General features: G+C 40.2%; 1 protein-coding gene across 1 annotated transcript in view; it reads left to right on the plus strand.

Annotated features, from left to right (window-relative positions):
* Nucleotides 1-375: 375 nt before the first annotated feature.
* Nucleotides 376-23,780, plus strand: part of Ar (androgen receptor) — a 173,097-nt gene continuing 149,692 nt past the window's right edge. The window contains exon 1 of the mRNA XM_013031639.1: nt 376-2,477. Within this exon, the coding sequence (XP_012887093.1) occupies nt 955-2,477 (1,523 nt within the window). The 5' untranslated portion in view covers nt 376-954. The remainder of the gene's footprint in view (nt 2,478-23,780) is intronic.

Raw genomic sequence — 23,780 nt, forward strand, 5'->3', positions numbered from 1 at the left:
TGTAAAAGCTGCTAGAGACTTGGAGGAAGCCTGGAAAGTGCGGGGTAGGACTGTCCTCTTCGTTTGTCTCCTTATCCCCTTTACTTCCCTTGCCTTCTCCTGGGTCTCCCCTGCTGCAGCTGCTTTGGCAAGCTATTCGCCGTCAGCCCCCCTCCCCTCCAGTCCCGGTCGGCCCAACGCTGCCAGTCAATCTGCAGAGAGGTAACTCCCTTTGGCTGAGAGCGGGCTAGGCTAAGCTAAGCACGGCACATTGCAAAGAAGGCTCTTAGGAGCCCCGGTGACTGGGAAGAGGGTTCCAGCACTATTAGCCAGGGATCTGGCTCAAAAAGCAGCACGCCCTAGGGGTCCCCCTGGTTCCCCACAGTGCCCGCACTTCTTCCTATCTCCCTCTGCACCACCCTCACCTTTAAGTGCAGAGCCAGAGATCTGAAGATGAAAACGCAGTTCCAGCTTCAGTAGGCAAAAGCAAAACCAACTACCAAAAAAAGCCAAAACAGGAAAGAGAGACAGAGACAGAGACAGAGACGCAGAGATACAGAGACAGGGATATTGGTTCTTATTTACACCTGCTCCCCTGGACATTAAATTTGGAGGACAACAGACTTTCCTTTCCCCTCCCCCACGCACGTCAAGATTTGAGCATCTTTCAAATAGTCCCCTTCAAGTATTCAAAGACTGACTGGAAGTCTAGCCGGTGCGTGTCCAGCTGGTGTCTTCTTGTGCAGAAGACTTTGAGGCTGCCAGAGAGCCTTTTGCTTGGCGGTGGCGGTTGGGTCCTCCACCCCCTCCACACACCCCCCTCCACACACAGTAAGTTTTCTTTCCTGGAGCTTCCCGCAGGTGGGCAGCCTGCTGCAGGCACTAACGCATCACTGCAGCCTGTTGAACTCTTCTGAGCTAGAGAAAGGGAGGCAGAATAAGGGAATTAAGTGGAAGATTCAGTCAAGCTCCAGGATGGAGGTCCAGTTAGGACTGGGGAGGGTCTACCCCAGGCCACCGTCCAAGACCTATCGAGGAGCTTTCCAGAATCTATTCCAGAGCGTGCGCGAAGTGATCCAGAACCCGGGCCCACGGCAACCTGAGGCAGCGGGCACAGCACCTCCCGGATCCCGTTTACAGCAGCAGGAGACTAGCCCTCGGCGGCAGCAACAGCACGGTGAGGATGGCTCTCCCCAATCCCACCTCAGAGGCCCCACAAGCTACCTGGCCCTGGATGAGGAGCAGCAGCCTTCCCAACAGCACTCAGCCCCCGAGGGCCACCCCGAAAGCAGCTGCCTGTCAGAGCCTGGAGCCGCCACGGCTACCGGCAAAGGGCTGCCACAGCAGCCGCCAGAACCTCCGGATGAGAATGACTCAGCTGCCCCATCCACGATGTCCTTGCTGGGCCCCACTTTCCCGGGCTTAACCAGCTGCTCCGCAGACCTTAAAGACATCCTGAGCGAGGCGGGCACCATGCAACTCCTTCAACAACAGCAGCAGCAGCAGCAGCAGCAACAGCAGCAGCACCAGGAGGGGGTATCTGAAGGCAACAGCAGCGGGAGAGCAAGGGAGGCTGCTGGGGCATCCTCTTCCTCCAAGGACAGTTACCTAGGGGGCAACTCGACCATATCTGACAGCGCCAAAGAGTTGTGTAAAGCAGTGTCTGTGTCCATGGGATTGGGTGTGGAAGCATTGGAGCATCTGAGTCCCGGGGAGCAGCTTCGGGGAGATTGCATGTACGCGCCACTCCTGGGAGGTCCACCCGCTGTGCGTCCCAGTCCCTGTGCCCCGCTGGCCGAATGCAAAGGTCCTCTTCTGGACGAGGGCCCAGGCAAGGGCACTGAAGAGACTGCTGAGTATTCCTCTTTCAAGGGAGGTTATGCCAAAGGGCTAGACGGCGAAAGCCTGAGTTGCTCTGGCAGCAGCGAAGCCGGGAACTCTGGGACACTTGAGCTCCCCTCCACACTGTCTCTCTACAAGCCCGGAGCCCTAGAAGAGGGGGCACCATATCCGAATCGCGACTACTATAACTTTCCTCTGGCTTTGCCCGGGCCACCGCCGCCTCCCCATCCGCACGCCCGCATTAAGCTGGAGAACCCGCTGGACTACAGCAGTGCCTGGGCTGCCGCAGCGGCGCAGTGCCGCTATGGGGACCTGGCGAACTTGCACGGTGCGGGCACAGCCGGACCCAGCTCCGGATCGCCTTCGACCTCCACCTCCTCTTCCTGGCATACTCTCTTTGCCGCCGACGAAGGCCAAATATATGGGCCCTGTGGCGGGAGCGGAAGCGGCAGCGCAGGCGAGGCAGGGACTGTAGCCCCTTACGGCTACCCTCGACCACCCCAGGGGCTGGCGAGCCAAGAAGGGGACTACTCTGGCCCGGATGTGTGGTATCCCAGCGGCGTGGTGAGCAGAATGCCCTATCCCAGTCCCAGTTGTGTGAAAAGCGAGATGGGACCCTGGATGGAGAGCTATTCCGGACATTATGGGGACATGCGGTAAGTTTTTCCTCCCAGAAAACGTTGCCTTTGACCCGGGGCACAGAGTCGCTCGGTGTTCTGGTGTATCCAGCCACTTTTCCCAGCCAGAACCTTCTCACTGACCCTAGTACCGCTCAACTCTGTGGCACAGGAAAGGCTGACCTAAATCTGAAACCTTTCTGGAGGACTTTGGCCTGTTCAAGTTAACACCCGAGAGCCCCCTGAGCCACCCCACTCCCAGTCCTCAAGGCGCGCCCTGCGTGCTGATTTGTGCCTTTCCAGTTTGTTTGCTAGAAAACTCCCCCAACTGCCTAAAATTCTTGCTCCCTTCTAATACTCCTTGTCCCAGGGGCTCCAAACAAATCCGACTGCACATGTTAACTTTTGGAGCTTTTTTTCCCCACCTAGAAGTCCTAGAAATTCACATAGAAATATGGGCAATTTCTCCTCCTTGCATCTGTTTTCGCCTTCGAGCCTGTGGCTGGTCTGAGCAAAAATAGACGTAAAAAGTCTGACCCAAACATTTCTCAGCCTGCCTCCTCCAAAGAGATAAAATGTAATTCCCGATTTGGAAAGAAATAAAGTGGTTTGTGAGTGTTCAGGGTCCCTGTATAAAGCAGTACTACTTGCACCAGGCTCATGCCCTTTTAGAGCAGGTACAGGGGCATCTATGTTGGTAAAAACAAACAAAAACAAAACAAAAAAAGAACAGGCAGGATTTGCCTTTGCAGGTTTCTTGTCATTGTGACATTGGAAGTCGTTGTTTGGGTCAGTTTTCTCTTGTAAATTCTCCTCCCTTCCCCCCAAATGTGGATTAAAACAGATCCACAGCCTCCAGTTCAGTTTTGCATGGGATCTGTGAAGAGGAGAATGTACTTTAGAGGAACAATTTAACTAGGTTTCAGGCTGACTTATAAAAGTGTTGGAAGAATTTCTGTAAAGCATTTCCTGCTGTTTCAGTGTGTTCACAAATCTCTACTGGGGAGGCAGAAGTGGGAGTCTTCATTATAGCCCTACATTTTTAGGACCTGTGCTTATATTTTGAAACACAAATGGTTAGTGCTAACAAGTTGAATAAAAAGTGTTAGTGACCTGTGAGCCATAGTCCTTCCTTGCAGGGTTTTAATTAGGACATGGGAAAACTGGTGGACAATTTCATCTTATTTATTAAAAATTCTCCCTCACTGCAGTATTTGAGTTTCCTGTAGACTATATTGAATATTTGTTTTCTTCCAGCCACTTAAGATATCACTTAATCTGGTGACAAGGGGAGGGGGAGGGGGAGGGACCTGGGAATTAATTCCCCAGGTGGTTCAGGTGTTGACATCCCCATGGATTTATGTCTTATTCTGTGTTTCTAGAGCTGTTAATGTCTCCATTTGTTTTTCTGTTAGCGTCAACGTATTTGTTTGGTGATTTCAATCTAACAATTTTCCTCTTTTACTGATGCTTCTGTCCTAGGAAGTTTCAAAGCACAGTGTCAGGGGAATAAAAGAGAAGGATAGGATTTCATAAAATATCTTCAGTGTTCTTGAAGAAACAGCTCCTGGTCAACTTTTCCACTCCATTGGTTTCTTAAGGTTTGTCCTACAGGATTGTCAAAGGATTCTTATGAAATCGTTGAAATCATTTCTAGTTAGTGTTTATTTTTGTGATAGATGATACTGTTGGATATACGATCTTCTTTATTTTATGGGAACAGATTTACTTGGTTCAGATTAATTTTTTCAAAGCTTGACACTAGAGAGCAGAGTGTCTCTTTTACTGTAAACTTTTCTGCAAGGGCAGGAGTGGAAATGTCTAAGGTGCTTCCTAACCTATCATGATGCTAAACCCACTCACTGGAACCTTCTATCTTTGTTATCCACATTATGTCTTTCTCTCTAACTTAACAGGAAGCCAACTAATAGTTCCTTGTATTTGTTTAGGGATATATGCTTCTGAAAATACAACCTATATTTCCTTTGAGCAGCTGAAAATTGCTACATTCCTCAAGTGTGTGGTTAGCTTACTGATTTTTAACACCAGATGCTAATTGAAAATTTGACATCTTTGTTAGGAATACCACTATCCCTTGATAACTCCTTCACTCCTTTCAAATGAATGGGCTCAACTAGCAAGAATTTACCAGTACCCAAAAGAAGTAGATTATTTAATCTTGCCAGCTTTGTGATTGCTTCACTGCTTTTAAGGATTCTAGTTAAAAGGAAAATTGGCATTCCTGTTTTGTAGGTTGACAAATAGTTTCCGTTTCTAGAATATAGAACATTGTTGAGTTTGTTTATTAGAAATTAATCAACTTAACCAGAACAGCTAATCCCACTATAAAAGTTTAAGCATTTTCTTACTCTCTTTTCTCTCACTTATTTTAGGGGTACATTTTGACAAAAGATAAGTTTTTTTTTCCTGAGAAAGCCAGAGCATCCTCTCCCTGTGTATTGTATGCAATACATACTTTGAGTTTTAAAAAAAATCTCAAAATTCCAGAAGCTTTCAGTAACCTATTGTGTTCCTTCATTTCACAATTATGTGTTTGTTTACACACTTAACTTAGTGAACTGATTTAACTTTAGTAACTTCTGCTAAGTCCATGTTCTTATATATGAACAATGTTTCTACCTAGAAAAAAGAGAGAATCTGTTATGCTTTCATTTAGCCTGTGTTTTGAACAGAGGGACAGCTGAAAAGCCCTGGAATTGTTTACAGCTCTAGTGATAATTTTGTAAAGCTATCTTCTCTCCTAAGTCAAACAAGACTGCAACATTAATTGACCACTAGCCCCTTTGTATTTCAGCAGATGACCCAAGAATACAGGAAACATTTTTTATTGACAGTTGGGTCTTAACAGGGACCCACTGTAGAAATTAAGGTGGGGGTTTTATAATATTGTACTATGAACATTTTAGTTGTTCTCTTGGTAGAGTGTTCTAGTCTCCATAATAGGTAGTATTTGAGTAATCGAGACCTCCTTTTAGCTATTGTCTTTTTTTCCAAAATATAGTATTCTTTTCATCTCCACTCCTCTCTCTAGTTATCAAGCAGCTTTTTATGACAATCTTACGTGGAGCCGTTTGTTTTGGAAAGCAAAAATTTTGCTTTGGGATCAAGTGAGATACTTTCTGTCCATAGGCTTTGAGGATCAGGATGTTGGAAATCAGCAGTCTCTCTTTCTGTTATCCTCAAATGGCTGGTCAGTTCTGTCTGAATCTCAGTAATCAGAACCTGAGGACAGACAAGCCATGTTAGGAGACCCCCATTTTAGGTATCCACAGAGTGTAGTCATGGAAAGCCCCTCTTGCTTGTTCATAGACTTAATCTCTCTCAGCTCTGCTCAAGGTTAACATCAGTGGGAGATGTTTTCAAAAGAGCTTGCAGCCTTCCAATTGCAGGGTCAGCTTAGGGTGCTTTCTTGCTAGTGCTAATTTTACCTCATCAGACAATCATTCTTTGAGCTGTAAACTTTGAAATAACATATTGAATTTGCTGGCACATTTAATTTTCTTTGTTAAAGGTTTTAACACAGTATAAAAATGCTCTCATCTGGTGGACATATACACAACATATACACATTTAAAATAAAGAATTCTTTAGTGTCTTACTCACACACATATAGTAGATGCTCCAGGTGGGATCATGGGAATTGGACAGAGAATATTATTGTTGTTGTTGTTGTTGTTGTTATAACTGTTACTAATGGTAAGATGGAGAACATGGCTTTATTTGAAACTGCTGAAAGCAGGGAGTAAATTCAGACTGGATGTGGCAATGAAAAAGGCTTATTTTACAGTTAAATCTGAAACCATGATTCTAAAAAATCAAACAAAAAAGTCAAGTTTTATGAGGTTGGTTAGAGAGGGAAAAGGAAATCACTCTCCACGCTCCCTCTCCTCCCCCCCCATTCACCATTTTCACTTTATCTGCAGCTCCCTCCTCCAGTACTGCCTATCCCCGATTTTCTTTTATTCTACTCCTTTCATGCTTTTGACATTGAAATATAGACTCTTCTTTCTACTTTTCAGAACATTTTTCTCATTACACCTGTGGCATGCTCCTAAAGAGTTCCTTTAAAAAATATCTGGAGAGGAAAAATCAGATCAACCCCAGCACCTCTCAAGACTAGATGACATGAAGGGATTGCAAAATGAATAGCTGGCTTTTTTACCTTGAAGTGAGAGCCCAATTCAACAGTGGCTGAGGGAATTATAGATGGTTTGAGAATTTTACGATTTAATGAAATATTTGGCAATCTACTGTCTCTGTCTCACTCTCTTGGTCTCTGTCACTTTCCATCTACTAGCCCTAGCAAAAATACCTCTCAAGATCCTGAGAATAATAGGACTCTCTCCTTTTCCAGAAAGCTCTGTCTAGTTCAGACTGAAGCAGTGCTGTCACGATAGAACCTAATCTACATTGTGGTACTTCCTAGAAGTGGGTTCAGCTAGGCCCAACTGCTCCATTTTATGCAAATCAGTCATTTGAAAACAAAAGACATTATTAAAGAGATGATCTTCAGACTTGCCCTTCCTGATTCCACCAGGTTCCCAGATGTTAATTCACAGTAAGCTATCTTCATTCTACATACAGAGTTTATTTGCTTTTGATTGCTTGTAAAGGTCTGTACAGTTACCAGCATTAGTTTTACTTCATCGTTGGGAAGAGAATTATTAAGTCTTACAGTTATGTAGCCCTCTTTTTCTTGTATTAGCCAGACCTGGGGTTTAAACTCAGGGCCTGGGTGCTGTCCCTGAGCTTTTATGCTCAAGTCTAGCACTCTACCAATCAAGCTACAGGTCTACTTCTGGCGTTTTGCTGGTTAATTAGAGATAATAACCGTTCAGAATTTCCTACCTAAACTGGCTTTGAACCACAATCTTCAGATCTCAACTTCCTGAGTAGCTAGGATTATAGGCATGAGCCACTGATGCTGACACATAGCACTCTTTTTAAAGGAAAGGTCTAATGTTCTCTGGTTTATTCACCAGTAATCAACATAAGTTAGAATATGTCAGGAAGGGACTTGTTGATAACTTCTTTATTAGTTGAGGTTATTTGGAAGAGCTATATTTTCTGTGATGTATGTTTACCATTCGAGGAAACTTCTCTAGAGAAGAATTTACAGCTTTTCCTTGTGGTAGCTTCTTACTTAACTCTAATGATCCACCACCTACTGTTTGCACACTCATAAATAATAATGCTAGAACCCTGTCCTTCCACAGATTCCTGCTGCCAACCGGCAGTGATACAGCTATCACTTCCCATAGATGTATAGCAGTAATGTGCTGCTCACTGAAGAATGCTGTCAATTAAGATCCTGTAGTATCTGAGTTCTATTTGATAATGGCTTTATTGAGACATAATTCTCAACCCGCATTATTTACCACATTGAAGTTTAGAACGTTTTAATCATAATAAAAAAGCAGCCATCCTCCTACCCACTCCCAACCTTGAACTGTCACCAATCTACTCTCTAACTTTATGGATTTACTTATTCTAAGATTTCATGTAAATGAAATCATGCAATGTAGGGTCCTTTGCAACTGACTTAGCTTATATCACACAGGATAATGTTTTCACTTTGAAACACAAATCATTTTTTATAGACAAATAATATTCCATTGTGTAAATATACCAAATTTTGTATGTCCATCAGTTGATGGGCATTCAGGCTGCTTTTTTTTATTATTTGGCAGTGTTATTGTTAATACTGTTGCAAACAGTCATGTGCAGGTTATTTTTTAGTAGACATATGTTTTGTTGTTTTGAGTAAATACCTGGGAAGGAGATTTTAGGTCATAGGAAAATTATACTTAGCTTTTTGTGTTTTTACAAAACATTGAAAAAATGACTGCAACATTTTGCAAATGCACCAATAATAGCTGAGAGTTTCATTGTCTTCACTCTTGCCAACACTTTGTGTCTCATTTTTAATTATAGCTAGCCTAGTAGGTGTGAAATAGTATTTCAATGTGGTTTCTAATTTGCATTTTCCTAATGACTAATAACCATCAGCATCTTTTTATTGTTATTTGCCAATTTGTATGTCTTCTTTGGCATATTCATTCATATCTTTTGCTCATTTCTAGTTAGACTGTCTTTTTTTATTATTGAGCTGTAAGAATTAAAAATATATCTTAAAAGTCCTTTAACAGATTATGATTTATGAATATTTTCTTATATGCTGTGGGTTGTGTTTTCACTTCCTTGATTGAAGCACAAAAGTTTTTAAGTCTGATAAAGTTCAATTTAAGCATTTCTTTCTTTTATGGCTTATGATTTGGGTGTCATATATAGAAAGGATTTGTATAATCCTAAACAAAGACTTACACCATTATTTATTTCAAAGACTTTTCCTAATTTTACATGTTTACATTTAGGTCCTTGGTCAATTTAGATATAATAAAAATAGAAATCCAGACCTAGCCAGAAGCCAATGGCTCCTGCCTGTAATCCTAGCTACTCAGGAGGCTGAGATCTGAGGATCACAGTTCAAAGCCAGCCTGAGCAAGAAAGTCCTTAAGACTCTTATATCCAGTTAACCAGCAGAAAACCAGAAGTGGTGCTGTGGCTCAAAGTGGTAGAGTGCTAGCCTTGAGTGAAAAAGATCAGGGATAGCACCCAGGCCTTGACTTCAAGTCCCATAATAGACAAAAACATATGTAGACTTGTTTTCTTTTATTTTATATAAGTAATCTAGTCATTTGGCATCATTGTTGAATCTTTCTCCTTTTAACTATCTCAGCAGTCTTTGTGTATAAACACAATTGACCATTGATATAAGGGATTTTTTTCTGGACTTACAACTATATCTCACTCATCTGTAGGTCTATTCTTATGCCGTTAACTACACTGTCTTGATTATTATATTTTTAATGTGCTTTCAAATGAAGAAATATGAGTCCTCCATATGTGTTCTTTCTTTTGCAAGAATATTTTGGTATTTTTGAGCCCCTTGAGTTTTCATATTATTTGAGATCAACTTGTCAATTTCTACAAAGAAATCAACTGGTATTCTGATAGAGATTTATTGAACCTTTTTTTTTTTTGTCAGTTGTGAGGCTTGAAATCTGGCCTGGAAGCTGTCCTTGAGCTCTTCAGCTCAAGGCAAGTCTTCTACCACTTAAGCCACAGTGCCACTTCCAGTTTTCTGGTGGTTAATTGGAGATAAGAGTCTCACAGATTGTCTTGCCTGGGCTGGCTTTAAATTGCAATCCTCAGATCTGAGTAGCTAGGATTATAGGCGTGAGCCCCCAGCAGGCACCCAGCAATTTGTTGAATCTTTACATCAGTTTGAAGAGCTTGGCCATCTTAATGTGATATCTTTGGTGCAGGAGGATAACATGTCATCTCATTTATTTAGATTTTCTTTTTCAACAATATTTTATAAAATTTCCTGTTTTTTTCAGATTATGGATTGCTAATGTACAGAAATAGAATTGATTTTTAAATACTGACGTTGGATCTTGAAACTTTACTTAAACTGAATTGTGAATACCTTTGGGGCTTCAGTAGCAAGAAGTTCTTTGCTACTGCCTTTGAAATTAAAATACATTTTACTTTATCTTGTGTGAGGCTCTATAGGGAAACCACTCTCAGTTTCAATCAATTGGGAATTGGAATTAGTAATGCTATCCCTCTCTTGAATGAAGAAAGAATATTGCTGGACCTTCAACTCTTTGGGAAACAACAAGGGAAAAAAATCCTAATTAAGTTTATATAATTGTTCTTTTTATATAACAGAAATGGCAATAGGACCTATCAGCAAGGGAATGTGGAATAATTATGATTTCTAGTTACAAAACTAATATAAAAATTGTGGCAAAAGTAAATTAGGCGACAGAAATCACTGGTTATATTAGGTTTGTCTGAGTAGACACTACCACTCTTTATGGGGGTATGTATGAAAAAATGGTTTGTATATTGTCATATAGTGTAGACTTCTCCTCAGTGATGCATTCTATAGTCATAAAGCAAAGATTAAAATTCATCTCTCCAAAGACCCAACTTTGGCTTTATTGGCAGTCTAGGCTAAAAGATCATAGGAAATCATCAACAATTGTACTATTCTGATAATGACAAGCAAACTGCAAGTCACCCAGAAAAAAATGTCCTATTTGACTGAATAGCTGGATTTAGAGATTACCCTAATAAAGCCATTTTATGAAAAACCTGTCAGTCAAAAAATTTGCATTAAGAACTTGCTAGATGCCCAGTGTGTTTTAAGAGGAGACACAGATGAAGGAAAAAGGATGTGATAGAGAATTTTGATGAAATTTTGGCCATTAAAAAACAAAAAGGAATAAAGGAGCACCATGATAACAGTATGATGAGATGGTATATGTAGGGACTTTTAAAATATAGACATTCACAAAAGGTTGGATGCAGGCTGAAATGATGAGCAAGATTTATTACCCTTGGCTGTGTTTAATCCTTTATAAAAATAGGTGAAGACTTTACTGAACTCAACATTAAGTTACAGGTTTAATGGATAGGTCAAGCAATATAACATGTTACTTCTAGAATAACAGTGAATTGTGAACTCCAGTAAGGGGTTGAAATGTATTTGCTAATTCAATAGTGCCTCTCCAATTCAAGTACTAGCTGCTTGTTTAGTTTCTTTGGCTATCTCATTGCATATTGTTGGGAACTTGTGATGTATCCAACTGGACAAATTCACAATAATAAGACTAATGAATTAAAGTTGAGGGTGATTTATGAGTATATGTTTGCTATGTGAGGCAAGGTGCCCAGTGATGATCAATTTAAGAATTATTCTTCTGTTCTTCAAGTTTTCATTGATCATGGTGGCTTAATTTGAAGTTCTCAAAAATGGGATTTTAGGATGTTGGCTAAAGGAGGAAAATGATGAGCCCAAATAAAACATTTCAAAGACTCATGACAATCTCTTCCAGTAAAGACTTTTCTGAATTAAATTATGGAGTCCCCTCCCCACCCAATGACTCATCCCTTCACAATCATCTCTGCAATTCCAGTGGATTTCTTGCTTGTGGAAATGTTGTCCTATCTGGCCATTAGGGGGACTAATTGTCAATTGGTAGGCTTTCCCTGGGGGTGGTGAACTGATGTTGGTGCTTTCAATTCACAGCTAAGACCATGTCAAAGGATGCCTTACACCAGAACCACATTGCATCAGATAGCATATAAGCTACCACAATATTTATTATTTCATCTAGCCTGTTCTTTCTCAAAGTGCCAAAGAGTTTTGAAAGTAACATATGACACCTTGATTATCTTTTTGTGAGTATAGCTCTAGGAACAATGACATTAGATCTATTCTAATAACAATAGAGTTTCCAAAGAAGTTTCATAATGTATTATTGCTTTTCATGCTCATTTCTACTTGTGTTAGTATCTAGGGTTCAAGCCAATTGACTACTGTTCCTAAGCATGTCCACATAAGTTAGATAACATGCCTATAGCCAAACAACTTCATAGCAGCAGATATGAAATTTCAGCCTCACTTTTTCTTATTTAAGTCATGCATTTATGCTTCATTCCCATAGTTATTTTTACTTCATAGGTAGGAAAGATGTGATTCAGAGAAGCAAAGAAACTCAACTGTTATCAGTAATAAAAACTGAATAAAGGAAATTTAGAAGCTTTTAAGGTTTTTACGTCTTTTGACTGTCCATTGGACTGAAGATGGTTATATGGGAGTTCTGGGTACTAAAAATCTTGACACTTTAAGACTGCATTTATCTATCAAATAGTTTGTGACCATCTACTCTATGCCAAACACAAATTCTGTTGTAGGCACTGATGATATAGCAATGAAAAGGCAGACAAGAATCTCTCCTTGGAACTGATGGTTCAGTAAGGAGAAACATGAAGAGTATAGCAGAGGAATAGGTATCACAAAGAATAATAGGGCTGAGGAAGGTTGTATTCTACTTTTGTTGGCCAGGGAGAATCTTACTGAGAGGGTGATATTTGAGCAAAGATCAAAAGAGAATGACAAAGTGAGCCATATGGATATTTAAGGTTAGAATATTGTAGGCTTATATGTCCTGAGGTCAGGACATGCTTGGTATGATATTCAACCTCAGGGTTATGACTGGGTTACATAAGTGAGAGAAGTGATTCAACATGGCATCAGAGTTAAGGGAGGCCATTTCACATGCTTTTTAGAAGTTTAGATTTTAGTCTGATGATTTGAGTAGAGTAAGATGACCTGATTTACAGGATCTTTCGTCACAACATCTGTCACTCTCTGATATATTATCCATTTGTTTGCTAAACTTTCTGGTCTGATTGAGGAAGGGATTGTAGGAGCAAGGACAAAGCAGGGAGACAAAACTATTGCTGTGATCCAACTGGAGAGACAGTGGCTCAGGCTAATAAGGTAGTGGAAGAGGTAAGAATGATTGGATATGGGATGTGTTTTGATGGAAGCACAAAAAGATTTTACTGACAGATTGGATATTCCTTGTGCAGAAATGAAAGAAGGCAATGATGCTTATCAAACTTTTGGTCTTAACAACTGGACAAAACAATCACCATTTATGAAAGGTGAAAACTATATGTAGGGTAGGTACATTATATGGGGTAGTAATTAAGAGTTTGTTTATCAGACATATGTAAAATTTGAGTTATCTAAGGCCCTTAGCTTCTTCTCGGGTTTTCTACAGTGTCCTCAAACTTCTTGTTCTTCAAGAAAAACGGAAGGAATTTTGGAGATCACCCTGGCTGTTCATGCTCTTATATTTATCTTCATCTCTTTCATCTCTCTATTGATCTATCTGTCATCTATTTTTGTTTTTGCTGGTATTAGGGCTTGACCTCAGGGCCTAGAAACTCCCTGAATTTTTTTGCTCAAGGCTAGCACTTTACCACTTTGAACCACAGCTCCATTCTGTCTTTTAGGTCATTAATTGGCAATGAGTCTCACCGATTTCCTGCCCGGGTTGACTTCAAACCATGATCCTCAGTTCTGACCCTCCTGAATAACTAAAATTACAGGCATGAGCCAGTAATGTCCAGCCTTCATGTATTGGTTTTTGAGACAGGGTCTCAAATTCATTGTGTATCCTAGGCTGGTCTTGAAACTCATGACCCTCCTGTCTCAGCCTCCCAATATTGGGATAACAGGTATTTGCCACTACACCCACCTCTTTTCTTTTATTTGATAGAGATCTAGAGAAAGGTAGGGACTTACCCAAGATGAAATAACAAGCTGCCACTAGACTGAGGGCACAAACTCAGTTATCTTGTTGTCATTCTGAAGCCCCACTTTGGGGAAAAGATGAACCTTTGCTTCTTGCCCAAACATGTAACTAAGAAATAAACCCCCATCTGAATTGCTCCTAAACATACAAGTTGGTTGTTACCACTCAATCAAACCAAAATGTTATTACTATATTATTACTGAAATGCATATCTAAATAATTTAATTGAGTGAACTTTGACTAAGTTGGAACCTGAATGGAAATGGCCTAAAATCATCAATTTTTAGAGTTAATAGAATGTTGGAGACCATCTTTTCCAACTACCTCATTTTATGAACGAGGTGTATAAGTCACAGAGATAGGAGGGGACTTGGCCAATGTGACACAGCAAACTAGTGCGAAAACCTAGGTACAGCCTCTTTTAAGGGTTAGTTCTACATTACTTGCTTGGAGAAAAGTCTACATTAGAAAAGTGAAGCTGGGTACTGGTGGCTCATGCCTATAATCCTAGCTACTCAGGAGGCTGAGATCTAAAGATTGTGGTTCGAAGCCAGATCAGTCAGGAAAGCCCATGAGACTCATATTCAATTAACCACCAGAAAACTGGAAGTGGAGCTGTGGTTTAAAGTGGTACAGTGTTAGCCTTGATCAAAAGAACTCGCAGACAGTTCCCAAGCCCTGAGTTCAAGCCCCACAACCAACAAAAAGAAGGAAGGAAGGGAGGAAGGAAGGAAGGAAGGGAGGGAGGGAGGGAGGGAGGGAGGGAGGGAGGAAGGAAGGAAGGAAGGAAGGAAGGAAGGAAGGAAGGAAGGAAAAGGGAGGGAGATTGCATACTTAGAATAATGAATTAAAATAATAGCAATGATAAGGAGAGCACTTGCTATTTATTGTGTGCTAAATGTTGGCACCTTACGCAGGCTAAAACATTTAATTGGCATGTCAACCTTAAGAAGCTGGCCTAGAGAGGCTAAGCAACTTGCACAAGTATCATACAGCTAAGAAGTAGCAGAACCGGTATGCACTTCCAGGGAGTCTGCTTTTGCTTCTAACACCTGTCCTATACCAACAGCCTCTGTCTACATTTTCCCTCCAAAAAAGACTGGTGGCTGAGGTGACTTCATTTTTCACTGTCCCTGTTCCTTCTCATCAAATAGCTGAGTGGCCTAGAGATATAGAATGGGAATTTCAAGACTGAAAGAAATGACAAAAAGTAGATAACCTACAAGAAATATTAGAAACAGCCATTATGAGAATTACTAGAAAAGGGCTATTGACCCTAAGGTGGCTGAAAATTCAGTCTATTACAAACCTAGGAAATTCAATGTCTGCTTAAATAGAACTACCAAGGTAAGTAAAAGGAAGGAGCCAAGTACTTTTGAATCACTAACAGACTTAAGTGCTAACATGTCTTAATTCATTGGATCCTCAAAATTACTTGCTGAGATAAGTTCTTTTGCTATTCCTATGTGACAGGTGAAGAAACAGGTACTGAACAATGGAATAATATACCCAGGGTCTTAGAAAAGGTAAGCAGAAGAGCCTATAGTAGGATACAGCTAATCCAGACTCTCACACTCTTTCCCATTACATTTAGGGAAGAGTATAGAAGGTACGGTAGTTTTTTAAAATTCAAGGACATTTTGTCCGAATTTCAGACCCCGAATGATTCTTTTATGGCTTCTTTAATGACTCTGAGAAAGGTTACTGTAAGTACCAGAAACAGAACTTAAACTTGTAGCTCTTGACTACCAGATCTCTTCTTTTTCACCGTGGTTTTTTTTTTTTTCTCACAATCACTTACTTCCCTCCATTCCTTCTGCTAGATTAAAAAAAATGATCTTGATGGGTACCAGTGGCTCACATATAAGAGGTTTGGACTCAGAGTTTTGCACCTGCTAGGTGAGTGCTCTACCACTTGAGCCAAACCTCCAGTGCTTTTTTCTGGTTTCCAGCCTTGCACCACCTGCCCATGGCCTGTTGTTTAAATGGAATGAGAGATGTATGCCATTACACCTGGGTTATCAATTAAGATGGGGGTATTTCTAGCTTTTTATCTGGGCTAACTTTGAATTAAGATCTTCCTAATTGCAGCCTCCCATGTATCTGAGATAACAAGCATGAGCCACTGTGCCTGACCACCCAAATTTTTATTTTCTTTCTTTCTTCCTTTTTTTCAGAAATGGAATTTGAATTCAGAGTCTCATGCTTCCTAGGCAAGCACTCTATGACTTGAGCCATGCCATCCACTCCATTTGGTTTTTAATAACTATTCTGTAAAATATAAAGCTGAATGATTTTTTAATAGTACAGTCTATTAAAGATCACAAAACACTGTTCATGGGGCTGGTGTAGTGACTCTCAGGTCTGTAATTCTAGGTTCTCAGGAGGGTGAGACCTAAAGGATCATGGTTCAAAGCCAGCCTAAGCAAAAAAGTCTGAGTCTCCATCTCCAATTAACCAGTAAAATGCTAGACTGGTGGCATGGCCCAAGTGGTAGAGTGGCACCTGTAAGGAATAAGCCCAGTGAGAGCTTTGAAGTACTGAGTCCAAGCCCTGTTACTGATACAAAAAAAGTCTAAAACAAAACTCAAGCTATTGTTATTAATGAGTTTGGAAAGAGTTCATCTCCTTTCATAGACCAGACAAAGGGAAATAAAACTCAGGAAAACATATCAGAATGCGAGATTTTTCATCAAATAAGGAGAATTTTTCTTTCAAAAAATGCTACTTCCATTTTTCTAGGTCCAAATGGGTTATTCTGGATCCAGTAGGAAGTCCTGAATGTGAATGTCACATAACATTTTTGTTACTATAAAAATGGAATTCAGCTGCTGCAAAAGTGTGCCTTGCTCCAGGTTTTCTTTAAAGGAAAGTGCCATTTTGTCATTCTCATAAATGATAATAATGTAGGCATTCCTTTTGAAAATTGCCAGCGCCTCAGAGAAAACATCTTTGCAAACTTGTCATAATGTGCCATGTCTAGCAAGCATTGTCTATCTAACTTCTAATTAGATGAGATCACTCAAACTTTGGAGTTTGGGAGTAAAGATGGAAAATATTTGATGTTTGATATTTGGGTGAAAAAAGAAATCCAAAACACATGCTGTGTCTGTTTTACTCTGCCTACTCCTCTTTCCCTTTCATCTTTTTCCCCCTTTGGTAACAAAACTAGGGTTTGAACTCAAAGCCTGTTGCTATTGCTTTGCATTTTCACTCAAGGCTGGTGATTCTACCTATTGAGCCATATCTCTATTTCTGGCTTGTTGATAGTTGGAGATAAAGGAATCATAGACTTTACTACTTTGGCCTACTTTTAAACTACCACCTTCTGAACTCAACCTCCTGGGTAGACGGAATTAACAGACATGAGCCACCAGCACTCAGCTTCCTTTTCTCTCTGCTAACAAGATTAGAAAGTGTGTAGTTTGTGGGAATTTCCAATTGTACATCTGACATCTGTTTGATCAGCCTTTTAAATAAAAAATTAGCAAGTTAGACTGAGATATTTCAGTTACCAACTGTGTAATAATAGACCAAAAACGTTAACCATGCTCATATTTTCAGATACTATGTTGTTTGTTTTGGATTGCTTACTAGGCCTCACCAAGGTGTTGTATTGACTCAAAATATGCCAAGTCAGATGTGAAATTGACTCTTCTCTGAGGGCATCTTTACCCTTCCAGTTCAAAGCTTTCCAACAGCGATGACTGTGCATTGTGTGATAAAAGCCACACTAGAGGCTTTGAGAAATTACGGTGTTGAAAGGATATGTTGTTTCCTAAATCCTTCTTACTCTTTCCCTCTACCCTAGTTCAGATCCTTAGCACTTCTTACCTGGATTAGTGCAGAGACCTCATGACACCTCTCTCTATTCTTTGCTAATCTCTAAGTCATATTGTATTCCTGCTACCACACTGTCCCCAAAAGTTTAGCTCAAATCTTATAAATATCTTGCTTTAAACAACATCTATGATTTCTATAAGCTTCTAAAATGTTAGAGCTCATCTGATTAATCTTATTATTAATGCTTGACATAAAGTGAGCCTCAATGAGCAGTCGTGTATTGTATGATTAAAATTTTAGCTCCTTTGTGCTGGGGGTGTACCTCCTTAGAGAAGAGCTCCTCTAGCCTGGAGGAGACCTTGGATTCAATCTTCAGCACTACAAAACCAGAAAAAAATCAGTTCCTCCCCTTTTGCTTTTAGGCCAAAGACTAAATTCTATAAGTCTAGAGTTCAAGTCTCTTCATGATCTGGATTATTTTTCCAACTTGAATTCATGTTGTTCCTTACACATAATTTTTATGATCTAGTCAAATGGATCTAGTTTTTGACACTTAAACTGTCCTCATTCTTTTGTCCTTCAAAATTGTCATTTTTTCTCACCTATTTGACCTTGAAGGTTATCCCAATACAGCTTCCTACAAGATAAAATTTCTTTCTAGGTGCCAGTGGCTCATGCCTATAATGCCAGCTCCTTAAGAAGGATGAGATTTGAGGAGCACAGTTTGAAGCCAGCCCAAGGAGAAAAGTCCATGAGACTTTTATGTTCAATTAATCAGCAAAAAGCCAGAAGTGCCCCAAGCCCTGAGTCAAGCCCTGAGTCAAGATCCAATACTAGACTCTTTCTCCCTCCCTCTCTCCCTTCCTCTCTCTCTTTTCTCTCTCCTCTCTCTCCCTCCCTCCACCTCTCTCTCTCTCTTTCTCTCTCTCTCACACACAAACATACACACACACACACACACACACACACACATTTTCTCATTTCCCAACCCAAGAAGTAGCAATTTCTGACACAATAAGATTGAAAATGGTGTTCATTTTAGTTTTCTTCTTTTTTCTTTTTATTATCTTTAAGTAGCTGTACAAAGGAGTTGACATTTAACAAAGCAATTTATGAATACAATATATCTTGATCAACGGCACCCCTTACAACATTCTGTAAATTAAAAAAAATTGGAAAGATGATGTATAGAAGGGTGTTTAGCCTATAAGAGTATGAGGGCAGTGAATCTTTTAAGCTATAAATTATCTGGTCATGGGTATTATATCCTACTAAACATCCATCCTTTTTTGCCAATCCTGGGGCTTGAACTCAGGGCACAGGTGCTATCCTTGAGCTTCTTTGTGCTCAAGACTAGCACTCTACCACTTAAGCCACAACACAACTTCCAGCTTTCTCTGAGTATTTTATTGGAGGTAAGAGTCTCATCGACATTTCTGCCTGGGCTGGCTTCGAACCATGATACTTAGATCTCAGCCTCCTGAGTAGCTAGATTTACCAGCATGAGTCATTGGAGCCCAGCTTAAATATCCATCTTTTGTATGATACTGACTGTTTCTTGGATAGCTCTATATAACATTTCTGAAACACATAGTTTAAAGTGTGGCACACAGCTGGTATTTCACAAGTATTTCTTTATTAAGTGATTCTGATTGTGTAGAATTCAGAGACAACCCAAATTAACTGATGGATCATTAGTTCCATTAATGGGAATACAATATTCTGGATACAAGAAGTCATTGTCTTGCTCTGTTAAATTCTAACATTGACAATATGGTATTCTGCCCCAGTATTTATAGACAGTACACTTGTAAATCACAGAGTAGTATTGAACACAATTATTATCTCAATACATCTGAGGGAATGTCCTGAAATAAAGAAATTGGAAGATGTTTTTTTGTATTACACAAAGATCAAAGTCAGTAAGGAGCCAGGCATAAGTGATTCACATCTATAATTCTAGCTACACAGGAAGATGAGACCTAGGGAATAATGGTTTGATGTCAGCCTGGGCAAAAAAGTCCAGGAGACTCCATTTCCAGTTAACAAAAGTCTGGGCAGAAGACATGTTCCAAGTGGTAGAAAATCAGCCTAGTAGGCTCAAGGCCCTGAGCTTCAACCTTTAAACCCCAGTGTGTGTGAGGGGGTGGCAGGGTGGGGGAGCATAAGCAAAGGCAAGCAAAAGAATACTGAGGAGAGGTTATAATTTAGTAAAAGATAAAACTTATCTTACAATGGCTTTGCCCTAATGAAAACTTGTCAGCTAGGGCCAGATGAATTTTGTTTATTCTAAGCAGAGTGTGGGTGTGTGGGTGTTCACTGAATTACTTGCTAACATTTCACCTGCATATTCAGATTTCCACCTTTGGGAATGAAGATGTGGCAATATGGAGCCTTCATGGATGCCTGGCAGTTAGCAGCTAGAGGTGAAAAGCAGCTGCTCCTCTAGATGGAGCTTGCGCTTTCCTGTTTGCCTAGGCACCAACATATTTTACTTATCTAAGTCAGCTACTTGACCCTTACAAGCCTTTGGAAGTGCCATCCCTGTCAGATCTAGGACATGGGCAAATCTCAAGAAGCTTTTGCTTTGCAGAAGAGAGGCTAAAGAACAGTCCAAGGAAGGGGTCTTCGTTCATATCAGATCTGACTTTCTCAATTCTGATACCATCAGTTACCAGCTATCTGACCTCAGGTGAACAACCTAACTTCTCTGATCCTCAGAGACTTTATCTGTAGAATCTCTCTTTACATTTTTATTGTAAGGACTAAGACTAAAGAGCTTGGCACTTCAGTAAGTGCTGAACTATTAATTCCCTTCTTATTCCTCACACCTTGTCTATTGGAAGGCTGAAATAGATATTAAATTCACCCTCACTATAGGCATTCAGAAAGAGTCTGAAGAGCTGGATGTCAGCGTCTTATGCCTGTAGTACTATCTACTCAGGAGGTTGATATCTGAGATCCCTGTTGAAGCTGGTAGAAATGTGTGAGATTTTTATCTCCAATTAACCACCAGAAAACGGAGATGGCCCTGTGGCTCAAGTGGTAGAGCGATTGCCTTGAGCTGAAGAGCTCAGGGACAGTGTGTGGGCCCAGAGTTCAAGCCCCACAACTGACAGGGATGATAAGGGAAAAAGGAAGGAGGATGTAACACTGCTCCATAGGAAATGTTCTCATTACCTTACTCATTCATGTAACCGTAACCCCTCTGGACACTATTTTTACAATAAAAACCAATAAATAAATAAATAAAGCCAAGAAACTGAAGGGCCCGTGAGAAAGAAGTTGAGACTAAAATAAGTGAATTGACTGACATAGGCTTTGGTATCTAACAGCCTTTGATTTAAATCAAGGTTCTAATTCTTATGAGATGTATGTTCTGGGAGACTTATTTCCTTGTTTCTACAATGAAAATCTTAATTCTTTCTTCACTGGGTTTTTGTGGAGATGAGTGAAATTTTGTCAGCATGTGGCCCATGGTAAAAGCTTGACAAATTGTACCTATCATCATTACTTCTGCTTATTATTATTATTATTATTATTATACTACCAGATAAGCGGAGCTTGGAAATACAACTACAACAGAAGTATATGAGCTCTTCCCAGGCCACTGCTACTTGTCCTTCCCTTCCACAAAGCTCCTAGTTTCCAAAATGCATTGGTTGAAGTATAAATATGAAGTCAAGACAGATAGCAGGAGAGTTTGATTTGCTTTGGAAATACAAGTTATTAAGTTACTTCCCTCAGTCCAGCTGAAAAATTTTTACAGCATATTTGCTTTGAAGTGCAGACACGAATTTGTCTGAGAAGAGAGAAAGAGAGAGAGAGAGAGAGAGAGAGAGAGAGAGAGAAACCTTCTTAGCCAAAGGTCATGGTCTTCTGCAGGGAACAGAATGACCCAGTGCAAAGTCTGAGCTCTTAGTGAGTCTGGGCCTGTATGGTCACTCAAGTGCACACATTGGTCAAGAATTTCCTTGACTCCTTCTATGGCCTAGAACCATCTCCCTTTTCATCCTTGGGATCTACACAGCTGGCAAATGGCATATAGTAGAACAAAAATAAGTCTTTAAACATAAAGTGAGTTTCATAGCAGTGCTGAATTTGCATGGGAACCTCATGTTAGCAAGGGACCTTCCTCACTACTTCTCAACACTTCACACAGATGAAAACAAAAAATATTTTTATGGCAAATTGCATCTCAGAACAGCTCCTTTCCTGGATGTAGTCAAGGATCTGAAGGCCATACCCTAGTTTGTGGGTGAATAATTTGAGAGGTGAAATCATTTTGACTTTCTCCCATGGGGACTAACAACATGACCCAATTCTAGCTCCCACAACTCTAGAAAGCATCTAGTTAGACTTCCTATGCTATCACATTGAGACTCTTCAGTTTATAAAGAAGTAATAATAAAGAAAGAGAGAGCACTTCTATTAGTGGATCTCCTTTCTGGAATTGTAATATCAAGGGTCAGGAAGTAGCACTATGGCTCAAAGTGCTAGAGGACTAGCCTTGAGCAAAAGGGCTCAGGAATGGCTTCCAAGCTCAGAGTTTAAGCCCCAATGATCGACAAAAAAAAGTGTTAATATGAACTGTCAGGTTGATGTATTCATTTCCAAAACACGTTCCCCTTTCAGTTTCAGATTAGTTACAGTTCTGATGCATGCCAGTTCTGGAAAATGTGTATGCATATGTGTACATGCATATACATACTCATGCAATACACACATGCATATACTTATATACACATATACATATGTCTTTTTAAACTTTTCCCCACCTCACTTCTGAAGTACTTAATTAGTATAGAAAGAAACAGCTAGCATGCTCATTGATCATACATTGAGCTTTTCTTAGAGAGTCAGTGGTGTCCATGGTTTGTATCCTATAAACCTGCAATTTTGAAATTTAGGAAAGCTCAGGGCATCTCCTTGGTTCTGGACAATTTGGACTGGGTTACATAGACCTCATACTGTTTTCTTTTTTGATACATCTGCTATTTTTAGCTATTCACTGCATGTTGTTTCATATACTTTTCCCATCTCTAGGGTATCACTCTGTCTCCTACGCATGACACAGACTCGTACTCTTCTTTCACCATGCTGTCTATCTGCCTGCTGTGTAAACCTTCCTCCAAAGTTTCTCCTTTTGCTAGAATTACCTCTGGGACTAGGAGTAAGAGTGGACTCCAAAAGCATGATTCTTGGAGGACTTTAATAAAAGTTTACTGTAAATTCTGGATACTGATGGTTCATTCCTGTAATTATAGCTACTTAGGAGGCTGAGGTCCCAAGGATCTGTGCTTGAGGCCAGCCTGTGCAGACAAAACCAGCAAAAAAGCTAGGCTGCAGGTTTGGCTGAATTGGTAACACCAGCCACGTTAGCAGGAGTTCAAACCCCAACACCAAAATAAATTTGAAAAAAAAACTTGGTATTAATACTTTTGTAATGATGGTAATGACAGTTTGTCCAAGTTATCATGCCCAAGATTTAAGTGAAATCAAGTAAGCTAAAAGTTTGGACGTAGAAGGACATCTAGTTTCTACCTCCCTTTCCAATTTACATTGTTTGTTGATAATTTTCACAGGATCCAGTGGGTAGCTTTATCAGAGCCAACTGTTATAATGATGCTGGTCTGGAAAGATGCGAGTGGCATTATAGGACATGTTTGAGACTGAATTATTAAAATCCCTAGGAAGTATAATGCATGTGACTGTCATTGGTGGATATTCTCTTGCATTATATCTTTTGCTTCTCAAAACCAATTTGGAAGTAGGCACAAACAGAGATGAACATTTCCAGTTTACAGATGAGGAGACTGACATCAGAGGCAATTAAGAGACACTTACAGATAATTTAGGGAATAAATGGCACAACTAAGATAGGGACCATGCATTTCTGATAGAGATCAATTGAAAATTTCAAGCTCAATCCCAAGCAAGACCTCATACATGCCAGACACATGATCACTGAACTGCAGATTTGTTACCAAATAAATGAATGAATAAAGACATATGTGATTTCAGACTGTTGTAAAATTTTGGTTAAGGATATGCTTTAACCCTTGTAGAATATCTTTTATGGTTGTTTATTTTTTCTGTAGTACTGGTATTTGAATTCAAGGCCTCAAGCTAGCTAGGCAGGCACTCTACCACTTAAGCCCTAACAACTACCCCAAGCCTTTTATGCTTTAGTTATTGTTTCTGATAAGGCTTCTCTTTTATTTTTTTAACTGAGGCCAACCAAACAGAAATTCTTTTATCTATCCCTCCTCTGCCCAGCTTATTTATTGAGATAGGGAGAAACTCAATTACTTTTTGCCCAGGCTGACTTTGAACCATGACCTTTTTTTTTTTT

The sequence above is a fragment of the Dipodomys ordii genome, unplaced genomic scaffold (assembly GCF_000151885.1).
Source record: "Dipodomys ordii isolate 6190 unplaced genomic scaffold, Dord_2.0 Scaffold142, whole genome shotgun sequence".
In the NCBI taxonomy this organism is placed as follows: Eukaryota; Metazoa; Chordata; class Mammalia; order Rodentia; family Heteromyidae; genus Dipodomys; species Dipodomys ordii.